Genomic DNA, 15759 nt, shown 5'->3' with positions numbered 1-15759 from the left:
ACCATAAACAGCACACCCTCTCATTCCCGGACACTCCTTCCATCCCAATCTCCAGAATACTAACACCTGTCACCTAATCAAGTTAGGGCTGTATTTATTCCCACAGGTCGCGCTGTCCAGTCTGCACCCTCGCATCGTGGGACATCCTGCTCATGTGTTCTGGACTAACGTGCCCCGTTGGTTTTTGCTGCTGCTATTGCTATCCTTTTGTTATCGTGTTGGAGTTAGTTAGTTCTGCCTTGTGGTCTGAGTGTTTCAGTTTTCCGTCATGGATAATAAAGCCGCTCGCTCACAGCCTCTGCCTCCTGCTGCTTCTGTCCCGGCGTCACATTAATGGTTTAACCACTGCAGTTTTAAAACAATCAAAATCAATTAAATTTCTAAAAAGCATTTCTGCTAAATCTTCAAGAAAATCTGTATGTAGTTTCGGGGGATGTTAATCAATAGAACTGGGTACGTATTCAGTGGATGACCATGTAGGCTACAGACTTTTAATATCCACTGAAAAAAGGAAGGAGTTGGCATGTGGCTTTTGTCCTTTCAGGCATTCAAGGAATTTTAGAATGTGTTCAGAGTCTTAAACATATGTACATATGCAGGTTTCACCTTCATCAGCTGGTTTAATTTGCATTTACAGTTACATTTATGGCATTTAGCAGACGCTCTTATCCAGAGCGACTTACAAAAGTGCTACGTAGTTGCTTGGAATCTCCAAGGTACTATATTTAATAACAGTGTCACTCCTTTTCTTTACATGTTTAAGGGCAGAGTATTCTTCTTTTGGTAGATTTAGTTTTCTAGTGATTTTATTATTGTTTTCTTGAATGATTCAGTAACATGAAACTAAAGTAAAATGTATTTAATAGTGCTGTCAATTCCAGGTGCCGCAATGAAAAGTCCTCACCAGGATTTTGCTCAAGCTTGCTAGATTTTCTAATTAGCAATCCAGGTAAAATTAGTGGAATCAACACAATCCAGGAAGCCTGAGCAAAATCCTGGTGAGGACTTTTGATCGCGGCACCTGGAATTGACAGCACTAGTATAATAACATATAACATTATAATAATAATGAAGAGTGAGACAGAATCCACCGTTTGAGATATAAGGGGTTAATTTCTTGCTTTGTAAAGTAACTCTCCAGGTACCACAACACATCTCCTGTGGGTCTAATTTTTCAGTATAGCTCCACCCAGGTCACTGGGCACTCCTTATCAACTGTGTAAGACATTGCAACCTGTTTGGCAACCTTTGTGAGGGGTTCCAGATCTGCTGGTGTGTCTAACGTGCACACATCTTTACTGACCTGCCAATGGCCATGCTGGGGGAGCTCCTCCTGCAGCCCACCAGCACAGGGATTTTACTTGGTGCTGTGTTGATGATTCTGCTGCTTGTTTATCTCTTCTCTGACTCCAACACTGAGCAAGAGGGGAATGACCCTCCTGGACCCAAACCACTGCCCCTCCTAGGGAACATGCTACAGCTGGACCTCTCCAGACCTCACCTCAGTCTACGTTCAGTAAGTCTACGTTCTTGACTGCTGTGCTCGCTTTGTATGTTATTCTACCAACCATGATTCAAACATGGAGTGTGAATCAACCTATGATGCAGTAAAAGCTGTGATCAAAGATTTAAATGGCATTAAAAGTGATGAGAGCATACATCTCTAGAGCTTGAAATTACACTAAATTAGACATTTAGATATTTACACGAGCTAGATAAGATAGTTCAGCTTCTAATCTAGCACTCTAATGTAGTAGATCTTAAAAACATACTGTCAAGTCACAGTTGCAGTGAACAGTATGTTGAACATGTTCTCAGAATGTTTCTTTATGTAACACAAAATACAAAATTGCTGTCCAGCGATGACAGGTGTCATTTTACAGGAAGCACCGTATGCCACAAAATCTCAGATTAACAATGTTTAGCATAATTAAGTGTTTACATGTGTTTGCAAAATATTTTACAAAGATCTGCCTGTATCCACAAGACTTAGTAATGTGCAAACAGCAGTAAGACCTTGCAAAGGGATTGTGGGTAAAAACATGGGTCCAGATTTACAGAAGGGTTAGGACTGGAATGCAGAATCAAATATCAAAAATATCAAAGAACAGTGTGATTGGCAGAATCTGATGGAATTTTGGGTCAGAAGGTACATCCCAGACTGTGAATATACAACACCTAACATGTCCTAGTGAACAATGAATTGGGGAAGATTGGGTTAGTAAGTTGTGGTAGGTGGATCAGAGAGACCCCATCATCTGATCTCCTGACACATTCTCCAGCTATGAGAGTCCAGTGACCTGATCAAGCTAAAATGGCAAATGGAGCACAGACAAATCTATTTGGAAGGCAGCATGACAGTAGGTGTACAGGTCATGACAGTAGGTGTACAGGTCATGACAGTAGGTGTACAGGTCCTGCTGGATTACTGTTGGGATATTTGTTTTGTGAGGGAAGGGAGTAATCACATGTATGATTTGATATTTGATTCTAGTCCTAACTCTAACCCTAACACTAACCATAGACTTGACCCCAACACTAACCTAACCCTAACATTAACCCTTTTTAACAAACTTCCCAGTCAATAATAAGTAAATGATGTTTCCATCAGTTATTTCCAGTGTTTAAACAATTTATTAAAAATAAAAATTATGTCTTCGATCTGCTTTTTGTTTTAGACTGCATTGTGTTAAAAGCAATTTTTTTTGTATCTCCCAATTTGTGTTTACAGATGTCAAAACAATATGGATCTATATTCACTGTGTATTTTGGTCTAAAGAAAGTAGTTGTCTTGGCGGGATATCGAACTGTCAAACAAGCACTGGTGAATCATTCAGAAGAATTTGGAGAGAGAGACATCAGTCCCATAGTGCATGACTTGAACCAAGGATTTGGTAAGAGAATTACAACTTTGATCATTAGACACCCCATACACTAGAGATCACTAGGGGGCTGTGGAACACACACACACACTCACACACACACACACACTCACACAGACGTGTGATCATTAGGGGGCTGTGGTACACACATGCCCAAAGTGGTGGGCATCCCTAGCCCAGCACCCAGGGAGCAGTTGGGGTTGGGTGCCTTGCTCAAGGGCACTTCAGTCATGGCCTAGGGCCTGGGAATTGAACCCATGGCCCATGACCCTCCAGATCCCTAATAAAATTTTGGTACAAAATGTAAATTTCTAATGTAAGTGTAATGGCATGGCATGCATCCCTCATTATAATCCCACATGGTATGGCCAGCCACATGGGTGTTGTCATATGGTCCTGTGTTGTGACACCCACACGATTGTCTTTCACTTGTAACTATTTGTCCTTGTTTGTAACCACACCACCTATTGTTAAATATGCACTAGTCACACCTGAACACTGGTAGATTACCTAGTGTATGTATGTACACTCAACGGCCACTTTATTAGGTACACCTTGCTAGTACCGTGTTGGACCCCATTTTGCCTTAAGAACTGCCTTAATTCTTCGTGGCATAGATTCAAAAAGGTACTGGAAACATTCCTCAGAGAGTCTAGTCCATATTGACATGACAGCATCACGCAATTGCTGCAGATTTGTCGGATGCACATCCATGATGTGAATCTCCCGTTCCACCACATCCCAAAGGTGCGTTATTATATTGAGATCTGGTAACTGTGGGGGCCATTCGAGTACAGTGAACTCAATGTCATATTCAAAAAACCAGTCTGAGATGATTTGTGCTTTATGACATGGCACATTATCCTGCTGGAAGTAGCCATCAGAAGATTGCTTGAATCGTTGAATTGCAGCAGAAATTGAGACTCATCAGACCAGCATTTTTTTCCAATCCACCTCAAGGTTCAACTTGTTGTGCATTTAGAGATGCTCTTCTGCATGCCTTGGTTATAACGACTGGCTATTTGAGTTACTGTTGCCGTTCTATCAGCTCAAACCAGTCTGGCCATTCTCCTCTGACCTCTGGCATCAACAAGGCATTTGTACCCACAGAACTGCCACTCGCTGGATATTTTCTCTTTTTCTGACCATTCTCTGTAAACCCTAGAGATGGTTGTGTGTGAAAATCCCAGTAGATCAGCATTTTCTGAAATACTCAGACTAGCCCATCTGGCACCAACAACCATGCCACGTTCAAAGTCACTTAAATCACCTTTCTTCCCCATTCTGATGCTCGGTTTGAACTGCAGCAGATCGTCTTGGCCATGTCTACATGCCGAAATGCATTGAGTTGCTGCCATTTGACTTGCTAATTCGACATTTGCATTAATGAGCAGTTGGACTGGTGTACCTAATAAAGTGGCCATTGAGTGTATTTAGACCTGTGTGTGTCCCTCAGCCACAGTGTTATTTGAGTATCACAGTCATTCTGATGCCCTTGTGTGGCATTTAAGAATACGGTTGCCTCTTCAGAATAACTTTGATCTATTACTAGGTTTTGATTATGTTGGTAAAACGAACCATAAAAGACCCTTCTTCCTGAAGAAATGCATGTTACATTATCTGACTTGTAGTCGTCACTGTTAAACTGAAAAAAAAATACACTTTTGTCTTTACCATTACCGTTTCATGATTTCTGTTTGTGATGAAGGAATTCTGTTTTCCAATGGGGAGAACTGGAAAGAGATGAGACGCTTTGCCCTCAACACCCTCCGAGACTTCGGGATGGGCAAGAGAGGCAGTGAAGAAACAATCCTAGCAGAAACGTCATATTTGAGGGATGTGTTTGAGAGCTTTGACGGTATAAGGCATTTTAAACATTTTATTTTTACTCTCTCCAGAAAGGATTATTACAAAAATGTAATTCAAAATATTTATACAAAACTGAATGTGGTGGACAAAGTAGATAGAGATAGATAGATAGATACTTTATTGATCCCAGAGGGAAATTCCTGAGTATTTCAATATCCTGTTATTGTTTAAATGTTTCTTTATGCAATGTTTCTAAGGGCATACTCACACTATCATGCCGAGGTACAGTGTTTGCTATTTGGACATTTGAAAGAAATTTGAAGAAATTTGGGCAGACGAGAATATACAGCAACTGTCTGCTGTCTGTCTACATGCCAAGTGCATTGTTAAGGCAGTTTTCAGTTGTTTATTAGCAATAACCTACTTAGCTAGCTAACTAACTAACCATGTATACAGTGCTAATGCCGGACTTTAACATACACAAAGAAACGTTTGCTGTAGTAACGACAGATTTCGCATAATGTGGAGTAAAAAGTAAAATATTTGACTGTGAAATATAGTGAAGTTAAAGTATACAAATGGAAAGTAAAAAACACAAAGAAATTACTTTGTTACTGTCCACCACTTGTGATGAGGATATAGCGTGCCCGGGACAGGATTGTTAAAATGCAGTGTGAGCACAAGCAAGTGCCTAGTGTGAGTACGCCCTTAATCTAAACCAAACAATTATGTGACTAGATAAAATACTGTAAGCAAAAAGACAGTGTCATGATATAGCCCTGGACCCTTCCCTTTGGACATGTGGATGTGTAATCCGTGTACATATATGTATTTTCTGTGTGTGTGATTGATTGTGTATGTGTTCATGTGTCTCGTCAACCTGATGTGTTACACGCAGCGCTTGTTGTGTTTTCACTATACAGTATATTGTGTGACTTAGTCCTGTGCTCATCTTTGTGTACTTTGTGTTTTCCTAGTTGCATGTTAAGTGTTTGCTTAGCACTACTTTCCGTAGTCACCATTATTCTAATAGATCAGCATAATTCTGAGAAATCTGATTTCACAAAGGGAACTTAATACTTAATCTTCCTTAAAAAACTTTTTTTGAAAGAGAAGTTAATTGATGTTGATCCCGATTACAGGAAAACCCTTTGATACCACACACCCAGTGAATTGTGCAGTCTCAAATATCATCTCAGCCATTGTATATGGAAGCAGGTTTGAATACAATGATCCTCGGTTCCAGAACATGGTCAGCCGAGCCAATGAGAACATCAGACTTACTGGTTCAGCTTCCATACAGGTACGCTGCTGCATTTCTGAATACACAAGAGACACAAAGACAAGATGATGTATGGATGAATGGAGGAGGCACATGACTAAATATCAATTTGTGTATTTTAGCTTTACAATATGTTCCCTTGGCTTCGGGTATGGCTAAAGAATTGGAAAATTATCATGAGGAATCGTGAAAAAACTCTCAAGGATATCATGCAGATTGTGCACAGTCTGCAGGAGACCCTGAACCCCCAGGACTGCAGAGGCCTGATCGACTGTTTTCTAGTGCGCAAACTAAATGCGGTATGTCCATTTTCTGCTGAAGTCATGTATCATGTTTAATCTTCTATATAGTGCATATACAGCCTCTCAGATTCTCTCATAATTTGGGATAAGCATATGACCTCTGTATTGGCTTTAAGGACTGATTATTCTGTACACATTTAATCATAGTTAAACTAACCGGGCAGCATCCCATATGGAAATATTTTAATCAGTCTGAACTGCAAAGCCACAAGGTTAGGGTTAGGTGTTAGGTGACAGCAGTTCTACCCAAGAATACCAAGAAATACCAGTTAAGGCACAGACTTGCCAATTAATTAAATGTTTATTGACTAATCAGCAATCCTATAGTGTTTAATAAATAGAAGTATATAGGGAATAAAGTGAAAATCTGAATAAATGAGAATTGTTGTACAGGCATAAACATAATCTAGAGTAATTAGAAGTTTAATCACTAGGAAAGGCAAGTTAAGTTTATTAATATATAATTCAGTGGAAAATCACATTTAAAACCCAAATGACCTATTTCATTTGTGCCCTGGAACACACAGTTCACATAATCATTTTAACAATAATGAGACAGGACTTAATCTTAATGTTCAAACATCAGTCCTGATAGCACAGTGTAGATTTGTCTAGTTAGGTTCCAGAAACTGAATATTGCTGGCTCCATGATCAGATAATCCTACATTCTTTAGCTATAAGGTATCCTTTTCTTTATTAGAATAATTCCAATAATGGTCTTAAAGTGCTGCATCCTTTGAAAGAGGTTAGAATTCAGTACCTATCCCAGAATATAGAGTTAGAAGAATCATGATCAATTCTGGCATTCTTGGATATAGGTCTGTTTGCAAATTCCAAAGGCGATGCTTTCTGGTTAGGAATGCATTAGTTAAACAACAGAGGCCATAAACAGGTCCCACTGCCTTGGTGAAAGCCATAATTCCTCAGATTAGGTCGTGGTGAATCTGATAAGAAGGGTTTCCTCAGTTCTGGGCTCGTGAATTTTGAATCCCCAGCAGAGGGGCTGAAAGAAACCTTTTCTTAGCAATTTTCACTTCATGCTGCAGAAACCTTAAAGGACCAGAGACGGTTTGTTTCAAAGTTTGTGAGACAATTCACTTCCTGTGATTATGACAGTAGGCCCTTAGAGCAAGAAATAGGAAAATCTTCTGCTTCTTCCCGCTACATAGGTACAGTATGTGGAGAAAATTCAGCCTATGGTGTGTTGGTAATGGAACCTCTCTCTGTATGGTCCTGCTATTACTCAGCTGTTCTGATAGGTAGATAGGTAAGTAGGTAGATACTTTATTGATCCCGAAGGAAATTTAGCAGCCAGTAGCAGTTACACAATACAACAGAGTAGTACAAATCACACTAATAAAACAAAGTATAAACAAAAAGAAGTACTGGAAGTACATACCATCACAGTAATAAAATCTAACTATAGAGATGCAAAAATCTAACCATAACTTAACCATCGCACTAGTATGTGCGATGTCCAGTAGTGCAAATGTACGGGATGTACTGTAAAGTGTCCAAGTGTCCGGGAGTATGAATGTATGGGACATACAGTAAACAAATGTTCGGGACATACAGTAAAATGACCAGTGTCCAGAAGAGCAGATGTACTGTAAGGTTATAGTGCTAGCAAATAAATAAATAAATAGACTGTTGTGAAACAGAAGAGACTCATTCCTCATCTGTCCCCCTCCCTCTTCCGACTCCACTGGGAGGAGTTGAAGAGTCTAATGGCTCTCGGGACAAATGATTTCCTGAGTCTGTCTGTAGAGCTGCTCTGTGACAGGAACCTGCCACTGAACTTGCTCCTTTGGTCCATAATGATGGTGTGCAGTGGGTGACCATCGTCTTCCATGATGGAGAGCAGTTTGTGCAGTGTTCTCCTCTCTGCCACTGTAACCACAGTGTCCAGCTCCACACCAACTACAGACCCTGCACGCCCGACCAGCTTGTTCAGTCGCATCTCGTCCCTCTTTTTCAATCAATCAATCAATCAATCAAAGTTTATTTGTATAGCGCTTTTCACAACACATGTTGTCACAAAGCGCCTTACAGGATTTAAAAGGTTAACAATACTACGGGTCCAGAACCCTAATGAGCAAGCCAAGGGCGACAGTGGCGAGGAAAAACTCCCTAAGATAGTGGGGAATAGGAAGAAACCTCGGGAGAACCAAGACTCAAAAGGGAACCCATCCTCCATTGGGCGGCCCGTTAACACACAGATTACACAAAATACAGACAAATACACAAGTCACACACAAATCACACAATCAGACTAAGTAAAGGTAAAAATGAAAGTTCTGGGTTATGATATTGTCACTGTAAATGTCTGTTGATGAACGCCAGGCTTTCATTCCGTGTCGGAGCAGCGATGCTGGTATTGTAGGCTCCGACTGCAATGTTACTCTCCAGGTGAACCTCGGAGAAAAGATACGAGATGTAGTAAATATGTAACAGATTAATCAAAGGCCAAACTAAACAGATGAGTCTTTAATCGAGTTTTAAACATTGAGACTGTGTCTGAGTCCCGAATAGAGGCAGGAAGATTATTCCACAATTGTGGAGCTTTAAAAGAAAAGGCTCTTCCACCTGCTGTGATCTTTTTGATCTTTTTGATCCTAGGAACAGTTAATAACCATACCCAGTTAATTTCATACTTCCTCCCCAGCACACCACAGCATAGAAGAGACAGCTGGACTCCACAGTCTGATAGAACATCTGCAGGAGCTTCCTACAGATGTTGAAAGAACCCAGCCTCCTCAGAAAGTAGAGCTGGCTCTGCCCCTTTCTGTACAGGAAGTCTGTGTTGGTTGACCAGTCCAACCTATCATCCAGGTGTGGTCCGAGATACTTGTAGGTCTTAACCGTCTCCACATCAACCCCCTCAATAGAGACAGGCTATGTGGGTGGTCTGGTCCTGCGGAAGTCCACCACCATCTCCTTGGCCTTGGAGGTGTTTAGCAGCAGGTTGTTCCTATTGCACTATGCTGCAAAGTCACCCACAAGGTGTCTGTATTCCTCCTCCTGCCCTCCTTGTACACAGGCCACAATGGCAGTATCGGCCGAAAACTTCTGCACTGTACTGTACTGTACTGAAAGTCTGAGGTGTAGATTGTGAAGAGGAATGGAGAGAGTACAGTCCCTTGTGGAGCTCCTGTGCTGCTGACCACAGTCACAGATGTACAGACCTTCAGCCTGATGTACTGAGGTCTACCAGTGAGGTAGTCAGTGATCCAGGAGACTAGGTGCAGATCCACCTTCATCCTCACCAGCTTGTCTCTTAGTTGGAGGGGCTGAATGGTGTTGAAGGCGCTGGAAAAGTAAAAAAAACATGACTCACTGCACTGCCCCCCCTGTCCAGGTAAAAGTTGGTCTGGTGGAGAAAGTACAGTATGGCATCATCCACCCCCACCTTTTCTCTGTAGGCAAACTGCAAGGGGTCCATTGCATGTTGAACCTTGGGTCTGAGCTGGTGTAGAAGCCGACGTTCCAGGGTCTTCATGACGTGATGTAAGAGCGACTGGTCTGAAGTCATTGAGCTCACTGGGGTGCGGTTTCTTGGGTACTGGAACTAGGCAAGATGTCTTCCACAGTGTGGGGACCCTCCGCAAGCGCAGACTCAGGTTGAAGATGTGCTGTAGGGGGGCCCCAAGCTCAGCAGCACAGGACTTCAGCAGTCTGGGACACACCATATCTGGTCCGGCTGCCTTTCTGAGTCTTCTCAGCTCACCTCTGATCTGTTCTGTAGTGAAGGTGAGTGGAGGGGGAGACAGGGGGGCTGCAGTGGTCTGCTGGGTGTGAAGAGGGGAAGAAGCAGGGGCTGGTTCTGTCTGTGCTGTCTGCCCATGGGAGGGGTGCATGAACAACAATAGGAGAAGGTGAGGTGTTAATGTCCAGGCAGACAGAGACTGAAGTAGCAGGAGAAAAAATGAGGGGGGAAGTGGAGGAAGTGTCAGCCAGAGCCATAGGGTCTTGAACAGGGCAGTCAAACCGGTTGTAGAAGGTGTTGAACTCATTGGCTCTCTCACCGTAACCATTTGTGGCACTGTTTACCCTCTGCTTACAGCCCATAATGGTCTTCATACCATTCCATACCTCCCCCATGTTATTCTCCTTCAGCTTCTGCTCCACCTTCTTCCTGTAGGAGTCCTTGGCCTCTCGCAAGTGGACTATGAGCTCCCTCTATACACTCCTAAGCTCCTCCTGGTTGTTCTCTTTAAAGGCCCTCTTATTTTTGTTCAGAAGGCCTTTAACACCGCTGGTTATCCAGGGCTTGTTGTTAGCAAAGCAGCATACAGTTTTTACAGGAACAACCACGTCCATGCAAAAGTTCATGTAGTCTGTTATGCAGTGTGTCATCCCCTCGATGTCCTCTCTGTATGGATCCTGCAGAACACTCCATTCAGTGGACTCAAAGCAGTCCCTGAGAGCTTCTTCAGCACCAGGAGACCATTTCCTGAAGGAGCCTGTAGATGCAGGTTGTCTACGGACCTGAGGCTTGTACTGGGGCTGTAGGTAGACCAGGTTGTGGTCAGATTTTCCCAGAGGAGGGAGGGAGTAAAGGAGATCAATAGTTCTGTTTTTCCTGGTGGGACAGTCAACATACTGATGGAAAGCAGTGAGTACTGGGTCCAGCATGATGTTGTTAAAGTCTCCTGAAATGGCTATGTAGGCCTGCGGATAACGAGTCTGTAGTCTTGCGATGGTTGAGTGGATGACGTCACAAGCGTTGTCGGCGTCAGCATGAGGAGGAACGTAAACACAAACAACAATGGCGTGGGACAGCTCTCTGGGCATGTAGTAGGACTGGAGACTCATCACCAACAGTTCAACATCCCAGCAACAGATGATCTCCTTCACAGTCACATGCCCCGGGTTACACCATCTGATGTTCACAAACAGCACAAGCCCCCCCACCTTTGGATTTGCCGCCCTGTTTGGCGTCCGTATCCGCTCTCACGGTGGTGAAGCCGGGAATGCCCATGTTATCAGGAATGTTGATGGTTAGCCACGTTTCCGTGAGGCATAAAATGCTGCACTCCCGGTACAGCCGCTGATTACTAACCAATGCCGCCAGTTCGTCTGTCTTGTTGGTCAGGGAGTTCACATTCTCCATCACCATGGAAGGAATCGATGGTTTAAACCTCCAGCGTTTCTCCATGCGCTTAGCCTTAAGCTTAGCTCCAGCTCTACACCTACGGTAGGGCATACCTGTCAAGTTTTGTATTTAAAAATACGGGACATTTCCCGTATATTACGTCATCGCCTAATTTGCATAATCAGTTATTTGCATATAGCCGCAATCGAGGCTGTAGGAGAAACGAAAACATCTTTGGAGTGGCAAAAAGTATATAAAAAATTTTAAATTTTCTAGTGGTATTTCTGGGCGGCACGGTGGTGTGGTGGTTAGCACTGTCGCCTCACAGCAAGGCGGTCTGGGTTCGATTCTCGGTCTGGGCTGCTCTGTGTGGAGTTTGCATGTTCTCCCTGTGCCTGCGTGGGTTTCCTCCGGGTACTCCGGTTTCCTCCCACGGTCCAAAGACATGCGTGTTAGGTTGATTGATCATGCTAAATTGCCCGTAGGTGTGAGTGCGTGCGTGTGTGTTGGCCATGCGGTGGACTGCATTTAGCCCGCATTTGTGCTTGGCAGATTGTTCGTGCTGATGGACATCGTTCCTTCCCCCATGAGAGGCACTAAAATCACAGCTACATATCTTACAGAATGAGTAGCTATGCCCCTTCATGCTCCACTTTAGGAAAGTAAATTCCCTGTCCCATTCGTCAAGGTACTTACACGTACGCTTAGCTTTTTTGGCAGGACTGCCTTCTCTCGTTAAATCTATCTCTGATTTGTTGTTCCAGGTTTGCTCCCACTGTCGAGACTAAACCCGCGAGTTTTAAATTTATTTAAAAGTATTTTTTAAAGCATTCACGTGCTGCTCCAAACAGAATTCTGTCGCTAGCCTCGTGAGAACTGCCACCCACCCAGACTACTGCAGGTGACAGTTCTCGCGAGGCTAGTGACAGAATTCTGTTTGGAGCGACACATGAATGCTTTAAAAAAATAATAATTGAAAACTAAAAATACGGGAAAATAAAAATACGGGACGACGCCGGGACAGAGCGGTAAAATACGGGACTGTCCCGGCCAAAACGGGACACTTGACAGGTATGCGGTAGGGTCTGCGCAGCTCCACCGGGACTTGATGCGTCTGGCCGGTGCATCCTTTTGTACTCAGCACCAGCAGCTCTTCCCTTTTGCAAACAAAACTTGTCCTTAAAGTGGTCACGATAACAGACCCCATGTCCATAGGACACACAAAGTTATCACTAAACTAGCGATAAACAAACGAAAGAGATAAAAAGTAAAGTGGCTAAAAACAGTACAGAAAGATGGAGCTATGGAGTAGGCTGCCGCTCCTCATGGCGCTGGAACAAAAAGCCTTGATAGAAGGCTTTGTGAACAATTCTTTGAACTTCTTGTCAAATTCTTCTCCTCTTATGCTGGCTGACTAACTGTTCCCTTCCGATTGTTGATCAGAAGGCTGAAGAAAAGGACACGTTGTACCACGAGCAGAATCTCCTCCAAACAGTCAGCAACCTGTTTGCTGCTGGTACTGAGACAACCAGCACAACACTCCGCTGGGGCATGTTACTTATGGCCAAGTACCCTCACATACAGGGTAAGAGTGCCAGCTGCCCTGTGAACACATTCCATGTCGAGGCATCCCTCCACTGAAGATGACAGGGGAGGCTAATAGTGCTTGATGGCAATATTGAAAGTGATGATTGTGTTTGTCATGTTAAAACAATGAGACAGATGTTCCTTTCTGCTCCAGATCGGGTGCATCAGGAAATTGACCATGTGATTGGAGGACGCCACCCAGTTGTGGAGGACCGGAGGAACCTGCCGTACACAGATGCTGTGATCCACGAAACACAGAGACTAGCTGACATAGTACCCATGAGTCTCCCTCACACTACAACCCGTGATGTTCACTTTCAGGGATTCTTCATCAAGAAGGTCTGGCTGTTTAGGTTAACTGAAAATAATCTAAAAGAAATCTATTAAAAAACATGCAAAATGTATCTAATATTGACTGAGTTATAAGTATGACAAAGATAAGACAAAATGGCCATACAGAATTCTGCTCTGTTGTCATGTCACCAAAAATGGTCACTACCCAGATGTTTAAGCTAACTCTGTAGTTCTTTGCAGGGAACCTGTGTGTTTCCTCTTTTGTCATCTGTCCTGAAGGATGAGACTGAGTGGGAACACCCCGACACCTTTAACCCAGGACACTTCCTCGATGAGCAGGGACAGTTCATTAAGAGAGATGCTTTTATGCCCTTCTCTGGAGGTACACTGAAATCATTTACTGTGATCAGTCTGGTGCTCCTGAGTTCATGCTTTTACTGTCATTTCTCTCTGCATCTCCTTTAAGGGCGTCGGGCGTGTCTGGGTGAAAGTCTGGCTAGGATGGAGCTCTTCCTCTTCTTTACCTCCCTCCTGCAGCACTTCCGTTTCACTCCTCCACCTGGAGTGTCTGAGGACCAGCTGGACCTCACTCCATCTGTGGGCTTCACGTTGTGTCCTTCTCCCCATGAGCTGTGTGCAGTACGCCGTGGTGCATCACGCCAACACTTTCAATCTGAATAGACAATTGACCATTTTTCTGGAAAAAAAAAAATTCTGTAAGGTGATCACTAAGATACACATATTAGAATTTGACATTCAAGGTTAGAATAATGTTGGCAAAATACTATTCATAAATTTACAGGCAGTGGTGCAACCTGGATTTAAACGTTCATGCACACATTACCACATTCACATTACACATTCATAGCTCAATTCTTTGTGACAGTGGCATTCACACTGCTGAGTAACATTCTGCTTGATAAATAAGTATGTATATTATGTTTATGATTTACACAATTTTATGTACCATGAACATTTACAGTAACATTTATAATAGTCAATTAATAATAAAGATAAATGTTTAATAAAACATTGTTTGATCCCAAGTCAAGCTCATAATAGGTCATCCTTCAACATACATTATTTATTATCCAAATTTATTATTATATTTGGATTTTAAAAATCAGTTAAATATATCATATAGGGGACAAAGACAATGATATTTGAGAAGTGAAATGAAGTTTATATGATTTACAGAAAGTGTGCAATAATTGTCTAAACAAAAATAGGCAGGTGCATAAGTTTGGGCACTCAAAAAAAACCCTTAACTTAATATTTTGTAGATCCTCCTGTTGCAGAAATAACATACTCTAAACGCTTCCTATAGCTTCTAATGAGAGTCGGGATTGTGGTTGAAGGTATTTTAGACCATTCCTCTTTACAAAACATCTCTAGTTCATTCAGGTTTGATGGTTTCCGAGCATGGGCAGCTCTCTTTAAGCGACACCACAGATTTTCAATAATATTCAGGTCTGGGGACTGAGATGGCCATTCCAGAATGTTATACTTGTTCCTCTGCATGAATACCTTAGTAGATGTTGATCAGTGTTTAGGGCCATTGTCCTGTTGGAAGATCTAGCCCCGGTGCAGCTTCAGCTTCTTCACTGATTCCTGGATATTGGTCTCCAGAATCTGCTGATATTGTTTGGAATCCATGTGTCCCTCAACTTTATAAGATCCCCAGTCCCTGTACTGGTCACACAGCCCCACAGCATGATTGAACCACCACCAAATTTTACTGTAGGTAGCAGGTGTTTTTCTTGGAGTGATGTGTTCTTTTTCCTCCGTGCACAATGGCCCTTGTAATGGCCAAATAACTCTATTTTGTTTTCATCAATCCACAGCACCTTACTCCAAAATGAAGCTGGCTCATCCAAATATGCTTTAGCATACCTCAAGCAGCTCTGTTTGTGATGTGGGTGGAGAAAAGGCTTCCTCTGCATCACTCTTCCATACAGCATCTTAATCTCATCTTATATCATTTTTTTGTGGTTACTGCTGCTGGTATGGAAGCTGCAGCTAGTATGCTATTGTGCTGTGTGTCTTACAGGTGGTTGTTCTACCTGTGTATGTGCTGTTTTAGCTTAACATATGGGAAAACCTGCAGGCTAGAGGCATGCCTATATATGTATGCATCATGTAGGAGCCTGTTGATTATACACCCCAGGTAAGAGGGCGGGCACCCTGTATGTAATTTTTATTGGCTAAGTTTAGGGGTTGTCTTTTACTTTGTTGAGGTATTGTTTTCTTTTGATGGTTTTCTTTTCTTTGGTGCCGTCCAGTGGGTTTTCCCTATTGTTGAAATACAGACTGCTGTATTGTTGTCATTAAATACATTTATCCGCATCGGAGCTCTGGCGTTTTGGTTGTTTCCTCTCCTGGTCACACTGCACCAGTTCCTTAAAAACCTATGTTATGACTCTCACCTTCCTAGTGTCTTGTTTTGTGTGAACAAATGCAAACAAAATATTCCCTTAACCAAAGTAAGTGTTTGCATACATGTCCCTC

General features: G+C 42.7%; 1 protein-coding gene across 2 annotated transcripts; it reads left to right on the top strand.

The window, feature by feature from the left end:
• The first annotated feature begins 1107 nt into the window (after positions 1 to 1107).
• Positions 1108 to 15739, top strand: LOC143512077 (cytochrome P450 2K1-like). Of its 2 annotated transcripts, XM_077001978.1 has the most exons (9): positions 1111 to 1516; positions 2732 to 2894; positions 4591 to 4740; positions 5834 to 5994; positions 6096 to 6272; positions 12814 to 12955; positions 13112 to 13296; positions 13492 to 13633; positions 13718 to 15739. In XM_077001978.1, the coding sequence occupies exons 1-9, from the start codon at positions 1310 to 1312 to the stop codon at positions 13930 to 13932; spliced, it is 1542 nt and encodes a 513-aa protein (XP_076858093.1). In that variant the 5' UTR covers positions 1111 to 1309; the 3' UTR covers positions 13933 to 15739. The 2 variants fall into 2 exon arrangements, with proteins under 2 accessions (XP_076858094.1, XP_076858093.1); XM_077001979.1 differs by lacking the exon at positions 4591 to 4740 and having other exon boundaries at positions 1108 to 1516.
• The last annotated feature ends 20 nt before the right edge of the window (positions 15740 to 15759 follow it).

Source organism: Brachyhypopomus gauderio, chromosome 4 (assembly GCF_052324685.1).
Source record: "Brachyhypopomus gauderio isolate BG-103 chromosome 4, BGAUD_0.2, whole genome shotgun sequence".
Lineage (NCBI taxonomy): Eukaryota > Metazoa > Chordata > Actinopteri > Gymnotiformes > Hypopomidae > Brachyhypopomus > Brachyhypopomus gauderio.
Note: the sequence above shows the minus strand (reverse complement) of the source record. Positions and strands in the feature narration are given on the sequence as shown.